At 43.4% G+C, this 17,361-nt stretch overlaps 1 protein-coding gene across 5 annotated transcripts in view; it reads right to left on the reverse strand.

Annotated features, from left to right (window-relative positions):
* PARD3 (par-3 family cell polarity regulator) overlaps window positions 1-17,153 on the reverse strand; it is an 867,373-nt gene extending 850,220 nt beyond the window's left edge. For all 5 annotated transcript variants that reach the window (XM_073629882.1, XM_073629881.1, XM_073629879.1 and 2 more), the window contains exon 1: window positions 16,877-17,153. In XM_073629882.1, coding sequence (XP_073485983.1) covers window positions 16,877-16,996 — 120 coding nt within the window. In that variant the 5' untranslated portion in view covers window positions 16,997-17,153. The remainder of the gene's footprint in view (window positions 1-16,876) is intronic.
* Between the last annotated feature and the right edge of the window lie 208 nt (window positions 17,154-17,361).

Below are 17,361 nucleotides of genomic sequence, written 5' to 3' on the forward strand. Positions count from 1 at the left end.
TCCCTTGGGGACACTTGAGTAGGAGGTTTGTTCCTGTTGCGTTCACAGGACAGGAAGTGTAGGGCAATTCCCAATGAGACCTGACAGGGTTTTATCTTTTACCGACTCCTTCCAAAATTGGGAAAAAATAAAAATTAGAAAAAAGTACTGTATATTATCAAATGCTTTAAATCGGTAATCAACCCGAAAGCATGAATTTAATATATTGCACCTTAATATTTATTAGATGTGTTGGCTACATTAATCCCCTGATGACGTCACATGATGGGAGGAGCCAGAGCACACGTCACCAGGCCTGCACGCCAATTGGTGGACTTCTTAGATATTGTCATTACCAAGCTTGTTTGTACACAGCGCTGTTTTTTTGCTTTGCATTTTGTAAGTGCAGTTTTAATTATTAAATACATTTACTTATTGGTATTGCACTATGGGAAGCATACTTATTTCTTACATGTACACCCTGGATGTTTAAATGGCTATAAGTCACAGGTTATGGAGGAAGATTGCGGTAGTTGCTAAAGTGAAAGACCTGGGCACCATTCGCTGTGGGATGCTTGTATACCTTCAAGGAATTACAACTGGAGAAAACCTTCATACAAAAGCAGTTATGACCGCTCTATAATTTGAGGGACAAAATGCTCCAGTAAGCCTCCTCTCACATAAGGGTGGTGTATATTGGTGTGGCTTTAGTGGTCACCTGCTGGGTTCAGGTCACATTAGTGAGAAGACCAGGATTTTTTTCACATGATTTTTTTCTTTTTTTTATTCATATATGGTAAAATTTAAAATTACACAGGATCACTTGTTTGCCATTTGACAATATAAATTTTAAATGATCAATATAAATTAGTACGCTTTATCACTTTTTAATGACTTGACAAGTTCAAGTATCTTTATTGGGTAATATCTAGAATTGCGTACATATAAAAATACTGATAGAAAAAAATGGAAAAATAATTGCGCTTCAAGGTGTCTAAAATTATAATAAAAAAAGCAGCGATGTCTAAATGTGACACAAACACATAAATGAACAAAAGAAAAAAATTGGATGACTCACGCTATATAGATGGATGTATGTGTGGCCAAATTCGTCACACAAAAAGCACTAAATACACAGTATCAGTGAATATATAAACCATCTGTGTGGTGATATATCACAATCAGTGCAAACAAATCGCAAAAATAATCAGTAAAAACATAAATCATCAGTGCAATAATATATCGCAATCAGTGCAAACAATTGAAAAAATAAAGTCCAAACAAAATATACTGAAAAAACCATGTGGAAGAATCAAAAATAGTCCATAAAAGGAACCCAAGACAAGGTGAGTTGGCAATTACAGGTCTTTCAACCGCATGGAACCTCAAATGTGTAGCACCACCACCAAAATTAAGAGCCTGGCCGCTTACCAGAACCCCATGACCCCCCGTTACAGAGGGTCTAAAAGGGCTTTTGAGATCCTAGTAGTCCGGACTTCCCAGGAACGGAGATGGAACAGAGATGGGAGTGAAAACTGGAAAAGGGTGTCAGGTGCTGGAGTGGGGATGGATGGATCCACAAGAAGGGGCCTCAACCATAAACAACAATAGTAAAAGGACTTGCTCCAACGAGCGGCGAGCTCGTAAGCCTCTATCAGCATGTACAGCCTGTCCCGTCCCTACGCGTGATGTCACACCACACGGGAACCCCTAATGAAGTCACGTGTGGTGTGACATCACGCGTAGGGACGGGACAGGCTGTACATGCTGATAGAGGCTTACGAGCTCACCGCTCGTTGGAGCAAGTCCTTTTACTATTGTTGTTTATGGTTGAGGCCCCTTCTTGTGGATCCATCCATCCCCACTCCAGCACCTGACACCCTTTTCCAGTTTTCACTCCCATCTCTGTTCCAGCTCCGTTCCTGGGAAGTCCGGACTACTAGGATCTCAAAAGCCCTTTTAGACCCTCTGTAACGGGGGGTCATGGGGTTCTGGTAAGCGGCCAGGCTCTTACTTTTGGTGGTGGTTCTACACATTTGAGGTTCCATGCGGTTGAAAGACCTGTAATTGCCAACTCACCTTGTCTTGGGTTCCTTTTATGGACTATTTTTGATTCTTCCACATGGTTTTTTCAGTATATTTTGTTTGGACTTTATTTTTTCAATTGTTTGCACTGATTGCGATATATTATTGCACTGATGATTTATGTTTTTACTGATTATTTTTGCGATTTGTTTGCACTGATTGTGATATATCACCACACAGATGGTTTATATATTCACTGATACTGTGTATTTAGTGCTTTTTGTGTGACGAATTTGGCCACACATACATCCATCTATATAGCGCGAGTCATCCAATTTTTTCTTTTATATAAATACTGATGCATTTTACAATTATCACATCACTTCTTATGCGCTGCGTTATACAATTTTTATTTTTTTAGCCTCGGTTCACACTATGAATAGTATATGAAAATCGCATCACATTACTGTACAACTCATATGTCATTAATTTTGAATGGGCTCAAATTGCACTGCATCTGCACCAAAATCGTGCATGTAGCAATTTTGTGAACACACTGCATTTGTGACGTCGTTCACAAGGGCAGTGCAATTTGAATGCAGTGCAGGAAACTAGCATGGATCAATGCTTAATCTTTTGTTTTAACTGCAGAACAATATCTCCTGCAAATGTAGCATACAGGAATAGGACAAACCATTCACCACTGACAGAGGTGCTTACAATGAACAACTTTTATTTCTTTAAAACTTTATTCCAAAAGAAGAAAAAAAAAAAAAAAAAATCGGTTGCTGTAACTTATGTAACTGCACTGTGAGCTGAAGTTCTGCATCAATTTGTTAGTGTATCTAAATCTGCAAGTACATCCAACACTCCCCTCCCTGTGCTGTTTCATCCAGAATTGTGTCTCACTAATACAGGAGGTGCATTACTGGCCAGATCACTGGGTAAAGACACAGAGGGGAAAAAAAGTCTAAAAAAAGAAAACAAATGAAGCCACCACATCTGAGGTTTTTTTAAGCTGCAACGTGTTAGTTTGGGTGATTTAGGTGTAACTTGCAGTGCCGCTCTAAAGGAAAACAAAGATCTCTCCGCCGCATGCAGTGAAGGAAGCAGGCGCCTATGCACCATTCAGGGGTGTGGAAGCATCAACAGGAAGCAACACCACTTACTGAACCAATGCATGAATATGTGAAGGAGTGTGGCCTGAGCAAGTGGCGTTCAAGCCCCCCCTCAACAACATGTTTCGCCCCAGTGTGATCGCAGAGGTTGGGAAACAGAGCCAAGCATAGGTTTATGTGAGTATCATTGGCCAGCATGTCAAGGCCACAATCATATATTCATGCACTGGGTCAGTGAGCGGTGTTCCTTTCTTTCTCTATTGATGTTACAGTTTGGGGTTTAATACTATTTTAAGATGAAAAAGGAAAAACAAAAAAAAAAACCCTGCAAGACGAAAAAGGCATAATATGTGCTAGTATACATTGCATACTAGTACATTATGAAATACTCTCAGCGGTAACCGGGCTTCATTCTAAGGGGAGTATTTCATAATACTCCCATCCTTTCTTCAAGGATCGCAGGCTCTGGCGCTGCGAGTAGCCTTAGCGGCTATGATGTCACTCCCACGCATGCGTGCAGGAGCCCTCAGATCTGGCAGGAAGCTTTGATGTTCCGGCACGGTAAACCGGACCTTCAGAGCGCATGCGCCACTGACATCAGCGGTCGCATGCAGGGTGAATATGTCCTAAACCATACAGATTTAGGAGATATTTATTTTACCTATAGGTAAGCCTAATTATAGTTCCAAAAATGGAACTTCCACTTTTTCGGTTCCACCCTCCTCCGGTGTCACATTTGGCACCTTTTGGGGGGGGGGGGGGGGTGTATACCTGTCTAATACAGGTATTTTGCTCCCACTTCCAGGCATAGATACCCAAGCCACCCGCTGGTATCTACGAAACTTCCGGCGCCTTCTCCACCCCCCCCCCCGCTGTCTTCTGGGAGACATACAGAACACAGCAGGGATCAGTGGGATGGCGCAGTGCGAGTTGCACATACACCTTATTATAGGCTTACCTATAGGTACTGTAAATATCTCCTAAACATGCACAGTTTAGGAGATATTTCCTGTACATGCAGCTGGTGACATCACCGATGCACATGCTCTGAAAGAATGGCCACCCGAGTCGAGTGCCATAAACGGCAGCTTTGGCCACTCACACAGCCGGAGCACACAAACCCAGAAGGAAGAACAGGTGAAAATGGAAGCCCTCTCAGCGGGGACAGCTCGCCACTAGAAGGGCTTCATTCTAAGGTAAGTTTCACGTAACATGCTAGTATGCGATGCATAATAGCCCATTATAACTTTGCCTTGCAGGAAGGAGAAAAAAAAAACACACACACACACCTAGTGTCTTACTGGCTTACTACCGCTTTAAGCCAACCTTTCATTATGAAATAGGGCATTCGGTGTGTAGGAGGCGTCACATTTAGAAATGAAAAATGAGAAGCGCACTCCACTTATTTACATACAGATTTACGAGTGTTTTATTTTAATTGTTTTACCAAAGTAGATGCAAATTTGTCCTTGGGGGGGAAAAAAGACAATTCATAAAAAGAGACAACTAGCTACAGCAGTAATGAGCACAGCTTCTATCACACAAAACCTTCCAGTAGCCACAGTCACAATTCAACTACTAAATTTAGTCCCTGTTCCTCGTATATAAACCTCTACAGCAGACAAAATACCCTCGCCAGCACAATTGCTCCTCAACTACAAAAAGGGAACAGGTCTGCCAATTTCCAGCAGCTGGGAGACCAATGCGTCTAGATTTTCGTGGCTTGTCCACCACAAAACTGTGACCTCACCATTTACTGGCTGCAGAAATTCAAGATCTTGCAGGCAAAACTGTACACTATAATTAGTATATTACTGGGGGAGCACAACATCAGAAAAAACATATGCTGGAGATAAAGGCCAAGAAGGTGTCAAATCCATCACTCAAAAAGGAAGTGACGGGACCAAGCAAGCATTTAATAAAAACAATCGATGTGTGGACGTGATGCTTCTGTACCAGAGGCTACAACCCCACAAGAATGGAAAGAAAAGGTTATGTCAAACACCTAAGTTCTATTCTGGATTCTCCCTAAAGCGGGCACAACATTTAGGTAATATACAAAGAGGACAGAATATCAGTTCTGTATGACTGAGAAAGTCATATCTATTGAAGTTATGTGCACCTTTAGTGTGGCAACTCCGATTTTCTCAACCACCCAAATCCTAAATGGTTCAAAACATGCAGCTGTATAGAGGAAACCGAGAGAAATGGAGCTTTCAGCACCAGACTGGTCTTAGATTGTAAACATTTTTTTAAATAAACATGTTGTACCCAACTTCTCTGTGCACCCGCTCTATGGTTTTGCACAGAGCAGACCAGAGTCTCCTCTTCTGGTGTCCTCCTCTCAGCCAAGTACACCCACAGTGGGGGCGCTCGTGTGAGCTCGATCCTGAGCCAAGCTTTGTTTATCCATTGACACACAGCACGGCTGGGCCCTGCCCCTCACTCTCTCCTCGCAGGCTGTGATTGACAGAAGCTGGAGCCAATGGCTTCTGCCGATGCCTCTGCCCAGTGAGGAGAGAGAGCAGTTGCCCTTGTGCACAGCACTGGATGGGGATTAGTCTCAAGTAAATAAAATGAGAGGCTGAGGGGAGGGTGTGTGAGGGGTAGGGTAGAGATTGGGGCTGTACACAGAAGGGTTTTACCTAGATGCAGAGAATGCAAGAAGGTAAAAAAAAAAAAAAAAAATCTGCATTTAGATCCACTTTAAAGCTATTGCACCCATTCCTCCCAATGCATTCACTAAATGAATCCCTGGTGTTGAAAGATTTAAAATTAGTGCTAAATACATGGGGTGGGGTGGGGGGGGGAATAGATAATAATAATGATAATATCATCTGGAGAAAAGTTCTAATCTCAACTTGTGCTGTTGCCCACAGGACCCAAATCAGCTTCTCTCTCATTTTTTTCCACACAGTCAAAGTTCAGACAAAGGGGGAGATTTACTAAAGTTGGAGAGAGCAAAATCTGGTGCAGCTCTGCACAGAAACCAATCAGCTTCCATGTTTTATTGTCAAAGCTGAAGTTAGAAGCTGATTGGCTACCATGCACAGCTGCACCAGATTCTGAGTGCTCCAGTTTTAGTAAATCTGCCCCAAAGTCTCTCAGATGCTGAAAAAAAAAATAGTGTGAAGAGGGAAAGAAAAAAAAAAAAAAGTTTATAAAAATGGGAAGGTGACCGGGGATTTCCAAACACCGCTATAAGAACGGGGTAAAAGGATGTCCAATTACATAGAGCTCAGGGACTTGGTAGGTCCTTATAAATATTATTATTCCAGTTCCTGGATACACATCATGGCACTTGTGTATTCAATTATTGATATTTATCACAACTGCATTCATCATTCAAGGAACATGAGTTACAAAAGAATACATGACTATGGACATGAAAACTCTGATCAATGTGGCTTTACTGTATTGTGTGTTGGGGGGGGGGTCAGCATTGCTTAGGGATTTCTTGGACAACACTGACATTAATGTGTGTGTTAGGGATTTATTATTCCTTAAGATTACTCTTTGGTAAATAAAGAAATCCATTGAGGGAAAAATCTCTAATTAGGAGCAGCAATCACCACATTTTCTATATACAGTATAAACTATATGAGTGAATAGGTCTGAGAACTCCAATGTTTGCATTTGACTGCTTGTTGATAGACAGAACACTACTGCCGCATTCTCTATAAGGAATCCAGGTGCTATGATCATGCACAATGCAGATAGAATGTGAAATTGATATTATCTTAGTTTTGTTGACGGTACAATCACTTATAGGTGGACTAACCTTTAACCATTAAAAAAAAAAAAAAAAAAAAAAAAAAAAGGAAGAGGGATTCAGGAATGTAAAGATTAAAACAGGTGAAATACACTGCATTACTTTTAAAACTAAATGTGATGCCTCATAAGAAGCCGGACTATTGCCAACCATACAACAGGAACATATTTTAAGTTTTTCATGGATCCCAATGCATCTATATTACAATGCGTTTCTACTTTAAAAAAGGTAATGTAATGTATAGTCTTTTATGCACCAGAAGACCACAAGTCCCCTGTTCATCCTCCTCATTACTCTATATGCCATATCACAGGCCACAGATCAACTATCACTGGCTTCTAATGTTGTGGCCTATGCCTCCTGGGAACTGTGTTGCAGTGCACACATGGCTATATACTATTGAATTCAATACAGAACTGGAAGAGGACTTGTCCATTTAGGCTGGGTTCACACCATTGTGAATTGGATGCGGACTCTCCACATCCAATTCGCAATAGCAGGAGATTTAGACCGGCTCTCTATGAAGCCATTTCACATATCTCCGCAGCACGTCCGGTGCATTTTGCAGTGCGTCTTTTGGTCTGTTTCAGGTGCAAATTCAGCCCAAAATCTGGGCTGAAATCGGACCTGAAACGGTGAACCAGCACGCACTGGACCCCTGCTGTGAGACGGATCTGTCTTAGGTGTGAACCAAGCCTGAAAGAAGGAAGGACTCCAGGATTTTTTTTTTTTGTAATCTGCTGGGTTACACAGAGTTCAGTCTCAAGACGTGTATGCTACCTCCTGGGTCGCTGCCTGTTGCACAATTACATGTACATAGAGCGCTGAGAGTATAGCCTTCTAGAAACTTTCAGCACTTCGGCAGGAGACATTCAGCTTTCATACACAGCAGCACCTGCATTGTACTGTAAATAACGGACATATACATGCCAACAACTATATGTAACCCAGCAGAAAAAGAATTTGTGGAGTTTTTTTCTTTAAATGGCATACAGTTGCATGAGCACAGTATGGTGCCTACCATAGGCTGAACAGAAAGAGAAAAGGTGCATTTGGGAAAATGGTGCATGAAAGTGTACTTGTCCTTCACATTTTAGCTGTGGTGAAGAATTCAGGGCCCATAGCAGGCTTGTTACAATGTTAGCAGTCACATGCTAGAGAAAGAAAACACTACAGGACTCGCCAGGATCTCACTGCCAACCAATCTGAAACATTTCACAGCAACCTAATGACCTTCCTTTGTAACTATTTTATGCCTGGACTGTCAAGCACACACCTACAATGCAAGACATCAATTACAGATTTAATAACAAATTAAATACAATATAATTTTAGGAAAAAACAGAGGCCCACACACCAGAGGAAGAGATAGAATGTTATTTTATCAACAAAGCATCAAATTTATGTAATGATACAAATAAACAAACAGTGTGCTCTCCTATACCCAGCAATGAGAAAGAAGCCTAGACTACACTATTCTATAGGTTTACACACCATTATTTTCAACTCTTTAGTCTCATGTAAGCTGAATGCTGGATGGTTAGGGTATGTACAGGTAAACACAAAACTTCACTGCAGAAATTAGAATGCATGTTATGTTTATTGCGTGAAGTGCTTTCCCTTTTCTGTCCAACACACCTTCTAATCCTACCAGTGTCACTGTCCATGGGTCGCTTCCAGTTCTAGGGTGACAACACTAAATAGGACCTTTTGAAAATCAGAAGACATTATCAATCTGTCATTTTCGTACTACAAGGCTGTACAATGATGAAGTCCCTTCCGCCTGCACAGTAGTGTTATCACTCAGGAGGGAAACACTGAACACACATCACAGCCAGTATTCCCCTCCCCCCTTCCTGGTGATTGACAGCAGCCACATAAATCTGGATAGGGAGATGAAGTCCACCAGTAAGCGACAATGTCGGCAGAAGATACAGAACGGCGCTGTAAAGCTATTTTTTTCCCTTTGCATGCTAGTCTCATACCGAAAATCAATAGTTTACTAAAGTTCTGAAAATTCTTGCATGACAGAATACAACTTCAGAAATGATGTAATGTATTGTATAGTATTGGTCACACAATTTTTTTCCTACAAATACTATTATCGTACGAGAAAAATGTCCGGATATTTTCGCATGAACTGTCGTGATCGGCTTTTTGAAAGCTGTGTACTAATGATCAGATTATCGGACAAATCGCTCCAAAATCTGTATTTTTCACCCAATTTTCTCATCATGTGCACTAGGCATTATTCTCTGCCTACAACACTTTGCCGATCACACTACATCATGAAAATCTTTTTTTTTTTTTTTTCTAAAGCAGACACTGGAACCCTGCCCTGCAACACAAAGTGAAAGTGTCTCAGAGAAGGGTCCTCCAATGCAGCAATCCCTCACCACTCCTCCACAGCCAGCTTTGAAATGACAGGTGTTGATAACCCAGGGGAGCACTGATGACACTGCTCCATTCATGTAATTGACTGCTAGACCTGAGCTCTGTCACAGGGGTGTTGGTCACATGCTTCTCAAAGTGTCGGGTATTATGGGGAATACTGGTAAGGTGAATATATGGGGGTCTGTGGTGTAAGGTGGGGGCTCTTTCCAGAGATACACACTTTTCCCTGCATGCATATGGTGACAGCCTCTCAATGTATTTGCACGGCTTTAATGGATAAATACAACATTGGGGGCACTAAACAAAACTAAAGTCATATTTAATTCACTAATCCAAGTTATTGTTCACCACTGCTTTTTTAATCATACTTATAAAGTATTTGATTTCCACAAAAAAAAAAAAAAAACTGAATCATTTCAAGTATTTGAGTAGCAGAAGGGGTTAAGCATGCTAGCAAGGTGTCACATGTCATTAGGTAACAGTCAAAAATGCAGACATGTATTGCTCTAGTTGGCCATCAAACAGGAGGTATGCTGAAAATGTATAGGACTGTCCTGTTTATAAACATTCTGCATGATACTCTACCAGATGTACGTTACACCAACAATACCCCCATAGGAACCAATGCAAAACACACACCAAAGCCTGAATGTCACAGCTGCCAAGTATTCCCGATATAAGTGACCTACAGCTGGAAATGTCTGAGCCCAGAAACCATTGGTGATGGCCTGTATGGTGAAACGTCTCTTTAGTTGTCTGTTGTATTCAGTATTGTCATCGGTGGTCTTTATAACAATAATATTTACATACACACAACTAAACTACACAGCAGATATTCATTTTAAAAATGTTACTAATCCTTAATGGCATCTCCCAGCAGCATTTTAGCAGCTTCTCCAACATGTGATCACCTCCCACCCTGGTCACATGATTGGGAGGTGGTCAGTGGGGGAGATTGCCAACAAGTGGTTAAGGTATATGTAAACCCAATCACTATCATATCATATATATTGCATGTAAAAGGAAATTCCAAAGTAACGTCAGATTTTTAAATCTGCACAACACCACATCCGGTCTTCCAACTATTCTCCTGCACTGTCTCCTGATCACACAGGCTTTTGATAAAGATTACTAGCAACCACTCTGACGTACATTGCACAGGTATGGCGTGCTGTTGTTACCACGAGGAAACGCGCTCTGAAAAACACCACAATGATATCACTGGAAGACTTTCATATAGACAGAAAGACTGCAGGAGATCAGCAGTGCTGAGATGCAGCAAAGTATGAAGGTGATCACATGTATGGCAATTGTTTATTATACATGGTGCATTGGGCCTGATCACACATAGTGTAGTGACTGGTGTTTTCTGCACTGGAAGCATGTCAGTCACTGCTAGGACACATAGAAAACAATCTCCGAGGGGCAATGCAATGAGCTGCAATAAAAAGCAGACATGCTGCATTTCATCGCAGAGCGCAGACAGGCACTGCAAGAAAATGCAACAAACCATGCAGCAGTGCGGGGCCATGAATGATCTTCACTTCCAATAAAGTTGCCAAAAAAAAGGGAACGGTGGTGATGTGGTCAAATACGCATCACACTGCCACACATAATTGCAGCCCAAAATGCACAGTTATCCGCAAATACACCGCTCCGGTTTAGTGTGTGGACAGTGTGAACAGACCCTTAGAGCACATCTACACGGGCTATACAAAATAGAGTGGTTTAGCCCGGGTTCACACCTATGCGAATTAGATGCGGCTTACACCGCATCTAATTCGCAGGACATTTTAAAATACATTCATATGAATGCAACTGGTTCACATATGTGCGTTGCATTCGCACTGCGCATTGCACAAAAAACGTGTGCGTTTTTTGGGCATTGCGGTGCGAACTACAAGCCTATTATCTCCTATGGGAACGCATCTGATTCGCAGATGCATTGCGTTCTGAACAAGGATTTTCTCTTTCTCCTCACTACACCTCCCCCTCTCCCCCCTCTCCCTGCTCTCTAATCCTGAGCAAAAACGCAATGAATCCGTTGAACAGGAGATTGTTATCTCCCCAGTGAAACCTGAGCTTCAATTCGCACCGCACATGTGTGAAACCAGGCTTAGTGTGTGGGCAGCTGTCAGTTTCAGCTGCAGTGAGGGGTCGGTGGGATGCACAACTCAGCACATCACTACTGATAATAGTTCGCATAGAAAACAGCCGTTTTCTATGTGCCCTAGCAGTCACTGATGTTTTTCCAGTGCAGAAAAATCTCAATCACTGCACTGCGTGTGAATGGGCCCCAAAGTATGATAAATTTCATTCAACTAGGGTTAAATCTATACTGGGGCTCATTCACAGGGGTGGCCAGGGAGGTGGTAAAAGACAACAGTTGTATACCCCTTTAGCACATTTTTACCTACAGGTAAGCCTATAATAAGGCTTATCTGTAGGTAAAATGAATATCTCCTAAACCTGTACGGTTTAGGAGATATTCACCTTGCATGCAGCCGCTGACATCAGCAGCGCATGCGCAGTGAAGGTTCGGCAAAGGTCCGACGTATCGTGCTGGAATGGAGGGCTCCCGTGTGCATGCGCTGGACTGACCTCATCGCGGCTCTGGCCACTCACAGCGCTGGAGCCATGAATCCGGAAGAATCGCCGAGGCAAAATGTCAGCTGCGGGGGCTTCGTTCTAAGGTAAGTATTTCATAATGAGCTAGTATGCGGTACATACTAGCTCATTATGCCTTTGCCTAATAGTTTTGTGTTTTTTTTTGTTCTGGGTATACAACCGCTTTAAACTGTGGTTTTACCGCCCCCTCGCCTCCCATCAAAAGAAGAACATGCAGCATGTCAAGGTAACCACTCACACTGCTGCGTGTTTTCATGTGCACTGCAATGCACTGTGCATTGAAGGTCGTCACACATTGCAAAGCACATTGACGCACATCTTAGCAAGTGCATTGAGAGTCATCTTGATTTTAATGGAAACACGTCATCAAGGAAGAACGCACAGATGTTATCCCAGCCTAACCAATCAGCAGCTCAAAAAGGAATTCTCCCACATTTCAGATTGGATATTACATGGTCAGCCACCACTATATCATCTCATTGTGCAATCTCCTTTATGGGGAAAAACAAAAACAACAAACACACTCTAAACCAAATACATTAAACTAAATGTGTGATCGCACAGCACTTTCATAAATTGATTGGATCTAATTGATCACATAGCAGCTCAGGTCTCCTTTTGTGCTCACAAGTGTTTGGAAATAGTGAACTGTGGGAATTGCTTAGGATGCAAAAAACACACCATCTGTACAATCAACATTGACTAGGTTCAATCCTTATGCTGCTAGCATTAGTAAATAGATGGGAAAGTAGAATACAATTGCTTGTTTTACACGTTTTAACATTTCTCCAGTTTCTTCCTGATGTCCTGGCCTGGGAAAATAATGCAATACATCTCAGGAGTCTTCAGGAGAGGTTTTCTCAGCCAAGCACACCCTCCTGCCTGCATGCCTGACCTAAGCGCAGATGGATTTTCAAAGTGATTTCTCAACAAAATAAAGCATAGAGACCTGGATGGAAGAGGGGGTTGCTTTGAATATTAAAATGAATTAAGCGGTGTTTGTGGTAGGGTGTAGAGATGCAGTGTAGTTCTACTTCAAAGGCTTAGTTCACTTTTACTAAAAAAGTTGCCTATGCAGGTAAGGGGTGTCTGTTGGTCAAACTGTGCAGCTTTGACCAAAATTGAAGCATGTCCATTCTATAGGTGTGGGCCATTCATGTACTACAGGAACACGCAGCGGCTCACAGCAGAAGTCCGGTGCGTCTCCATTCACTGTTTCAGGTCTTATTTGAGCCCGAATTCAGACCTGAAATGGGCCAAAAGACACACAGGAATCCTGTGCAATTCGCACCAGAGCCGCTGCAAAATTTGTGAGATAGGGTCACAATCTCCTGCTATGCGAATTGGATGTGGGGAAATCCGCATTCCAATTCATAAAAGTGTGAATTCAGCCTCAAAGTTTGCATCTCCCAGTTCTGTCTTGTTGATGGAACATTGCTAAGGCACTCCCAGCCATTACTGCTCACCTCCACCACCACAGGAGTGAGCTCTCATACCCCCCGAACATGTGTTACTCACTACCTTCTCTGTCACCACTGAGATTTCAGATACTGCAAGAGGGGAAAGAGTGCATGCAAGGGGACCCGAATCAGCTGGGAGTGTCTTAGCAACGTCCTAGCAACAAGGCAGGTCAGGATGAGGTCATTGCTGGGAGTTTTTCAGTCAGGCTTCATGAGGTATGTAAATAGCCTACACCTATAGCAAGGGCATTCGGAAATCGTAAACTTTGCTCAACGCTGCACAGTTTGTAACAGACTTCCCTCATCTTTTTAAAGGTAAACTACACCTTTAACCACTTTAAAGGATAAGTTCACCTTTGGGAACAAGTTACACGTTTTTAGGGTGGAACATGTTCCCAATGCTGCAGCCGCTGTGAAGCACTGTGGTAGTTCATTGATTCTTGTTGTCAGTGTATCTGCTTGTCTGTATGGGATGTACGAGCACACAGATACACATAAATCTGCCAATCCCTGGTGCAATGCTTTACCGCCTCCAAAAAAAAAAAAAAAAAAAAAGTACATTTTTTTTTTACTGCAAAAAACAAATGTGCACCTATTTTATTTTTTTCTAAAAGGTGAACTTATCCTTTAAGACCAGCTAACGTGCATATACATCACCAGCTCAAAGTGGTTATACTGGGATGATGGCTGCAGCTACAGACATCATCCCAGTTTTTTGTTTTTTTCCCCCAGCAGCCGATCCTCCGTAATGTAAAAGTAATCCCACTGGCTAATTATTCCCATCACGGAGCCTGAGACTGAAGCTGGCGGTTCCACTGGCTTACCATAGAGGTGATCGGGGACCAGACCTTCCCCAAAACCTCTCTATGGCATTGGAAGTGACGAGTATTTTGTCACTTCTGGTTTCTTCAGAATGTAAACAATCCATTTTTGCATCAAATAAAACCGATCCTGGTATGATCTGAAGCTTTTATCCCTCGTTCACAATGGAGCGACTTGTCATGCGATTTGTCGGGTCAAATCGCATGACAAGTCGCATCCTGTTGGCCGCAAACACACTGTTCAAATTGGTGCGACGCCAACTTTGTGGTTCCGCAACTATTTGAAAAGGTAGTTCCTGCCTTTTGGCGATTTTGGGTGCAACCTGCATAGACATCTGTGCATAAAGCTGCACAGACGTCTTCCAAGTCACACACAAAGTGGCACTGACATGCATCTTTGAAATCATGAGATTTCAGATGAAGTTCAATTTCAAAGCGATGTCAATGTGAACGAGGGCTGAAGGGCAGAGGAGAGATCTGGGTCTATTAGTCTCAGTAAAGAGGACCTGTCACTGCCCATGTTGTTCATCCCTTGTGATAGCAATAAAAGTGATCAAAAAAAAAAGTTTAAGTCCCCTGTACTCACACATGATGGTGAACACACGTGTTGGTCCCGCATTGGTATGTAAACAGGACACGTGAGGTACCACCGCAAACATCAGAGTGAAGGCAATAATTCTAGAGCCAGACCTCCCGTGTAACTCTAAAGTGGTACCTCGTAAAAGCTTTTAAAGGGTCGCCTATGGAGTTTTTTTTTTTAACCACTTCAATACCAGGCACTTTTGTCCCTTCCTGCTCAAGCCAATTTTTAGCTTTCAGCGCTGTCGCACTTTGAATGACAATTGCGCGGTCATGCTACACTGTACCCAAACAAGTTTTTTATCATTGGGTTCCCACAAATAGAGCTTTCTTTTGGTGATATTTGATCACTGCTGGCATTTTTATTTTTTGCGCAACAAATAAAAGAAGACTGAAAATTTTGAAAAAGAAAAAAAAAAAAAAATAAGGGTTTTTGTTTCTGTTATAAAATTTTGTAAATAAATAAGTTTTCTCCTTCGCTGACGGGCACTGATGAGACTGCACTAATGGGCACTGATGGGGTGGCACCAATGAGTTGGAACTGATGAGATGGCACTGATAGGCAGCACGGATGGACACTGATAGATGGCACTGCTGGGCATCACTGATGAGGAGACATCTGGCAGACACTGACTGACTGGCACGATGTGTGGGCACTGATTGGCATTATTTGGGAACTTACTGGCATCCCTGGTGGTGGTCTAGGGTGGCATCCATCTGTTGTGGGCATCCGTGGGGGGAGGGGGGGCTGTGCTGATAAACAATCAGCACAGACCCACCCTGTCAGGAGAGCCACCGATCGGCTCACGTCTGTCAGAAGTGAGTGAGGAAAAGCCAATCAACAGCTCTTCCTGATAACATCGTGATCAGCCGTGATTGGACACGTCAGGGGCTCTTTACCGAGATCGGTGTAGCGGTGTGTCAAACTGACATACCACACCACCGCGATGTGCACCCCCACGGGCATGCGGTGGCTGTTATCCTGCATATGATGCCCAGTCAGGATAACTGAACCACCGCCCTGGGCTGTCATTCTGCTCTAGGCTGGGCGGGAAGTGGTTAAGTACTGTAGTTCGGCACCATTCCGCAAGCGTGCGGAATTTTGAACCCAAGTCTGACATGTTTGGTATCTATTTACTCAGCGTAACATCTTTTATATTTAACCAAAGAAATGGGGTATTATATTGTGTTTTGTGCATTAAAAACTCATTGGGAGGAGGAAAAGAAATTGTGTTTGAAAAACCGTGTGTAAAAAATTGTAACACCCACCATTTTATTCTCTAGGGTCTCTGCTTAAAAGTGAGATTATATATATATATATGTGTGTATATGTATGTGTGTGTAGATGTAGGAGAGAGAAGTGTCAGAGTGGGCCTGGTCTTCAAGTGGTTAATAAAACAATTAAATTGCATAGTACATGTAAGCTCCCCATACATCTCCTTTAGATCTACCAACAACAATGCAGTGAGAGGGCTGGCAGGTCTGAATAATAAGTGAAAGGATTGTGTAGTGATGTCGTCTTCATATGACATTGTGGTAAATGACAGATTGTACAGATCAGATCGTACAGTGTATGTCCAGCCGTGTCCCCATAGCTGGGATCCTGGAAATGTTGATGTAACATCCCACACACACACACACCGATCAGTACACACACACACCGATCAGTACACACACACACCGATCAGTACACACACACACACCGATCAGTACACACACACACCGATCAGTACACACACACACCGATCAGTACACACACACACCGATCAGTACACACACACACCGATCAGTACACACACACACCGATCAGTACACACACACACCGATCAGTACACACACACACCGATCAGTACACACACGACTCAGCCTGGGAAAGTAAACACTGACACTCTGTCCCATGCTCACACTGATACAGGTTGGTGCTCCTCTACACAACACGTCTCCCCCCCGGGGGCAGCCAGTTGGACTCTCCAGCAGTAAGTACAAGCCAAGCCGGACGGGACCACCCCAGAAATATAGGGGTGTCCGGGCACCTCACAGTCCCAGGGAAGTCCAGGCGATGCCGGCGGCGCTCCGCTCTCTCCCCCCGGCCTCACTCACCTTGGCTATGGCCTTCTTGTACCTGGTCACCGCTTGCTGGATGAGGCTGGAAACTTTCAAGTTGCCGTCCCCACAGGGCACCACTACCCGGGTCCTCCCGAAGCTCACCGTCACCTTCATGGTAGCGCCCCGGGGGAGCTCCACACACCGCCCCGCTCTCCCCGCGCTCCCACTGTTCAGGGGTTAATCCAGGGTTCCGGTTCTCCCTCCGTATCCTCCGATGTGTGCGGGGCCTGCAACCTCCTCCTCCTCCCTCCTCTCCTGCATGTGAATACGCCACGCCCCCCACCCCATCCACCAGGATTGTCTGACCGCCAGCGCCGCGTCTTAGCCAATCACACGCCAGGATTCCTAAAGGACGCGCGGCTCCGCCTATAGATATCCCAGCAGGATCGAGGTCCCGCCCGCATAGCGGAAGGTGGCAGGTGATTGGCAGACGGCGGTGATATAAGCGGATTCTGGGCAGCACTGTGGCTATAGGAGTT

The sequence above is a fragment of the Aquarana catesbeiana genome, linkage group LG05 (genome assembly GCF_042186555.1).
Source record: "Aquarana catesbeiana isolate 2022-GZ linkage group LG05, ASM4218655v1, whole genome shotgun sequence".
NCBI lineage: Eukaryota > Metazoa > Chordata > Amphibia > Anura > Ranidae > Aquarana > Aquarana catesbeiana.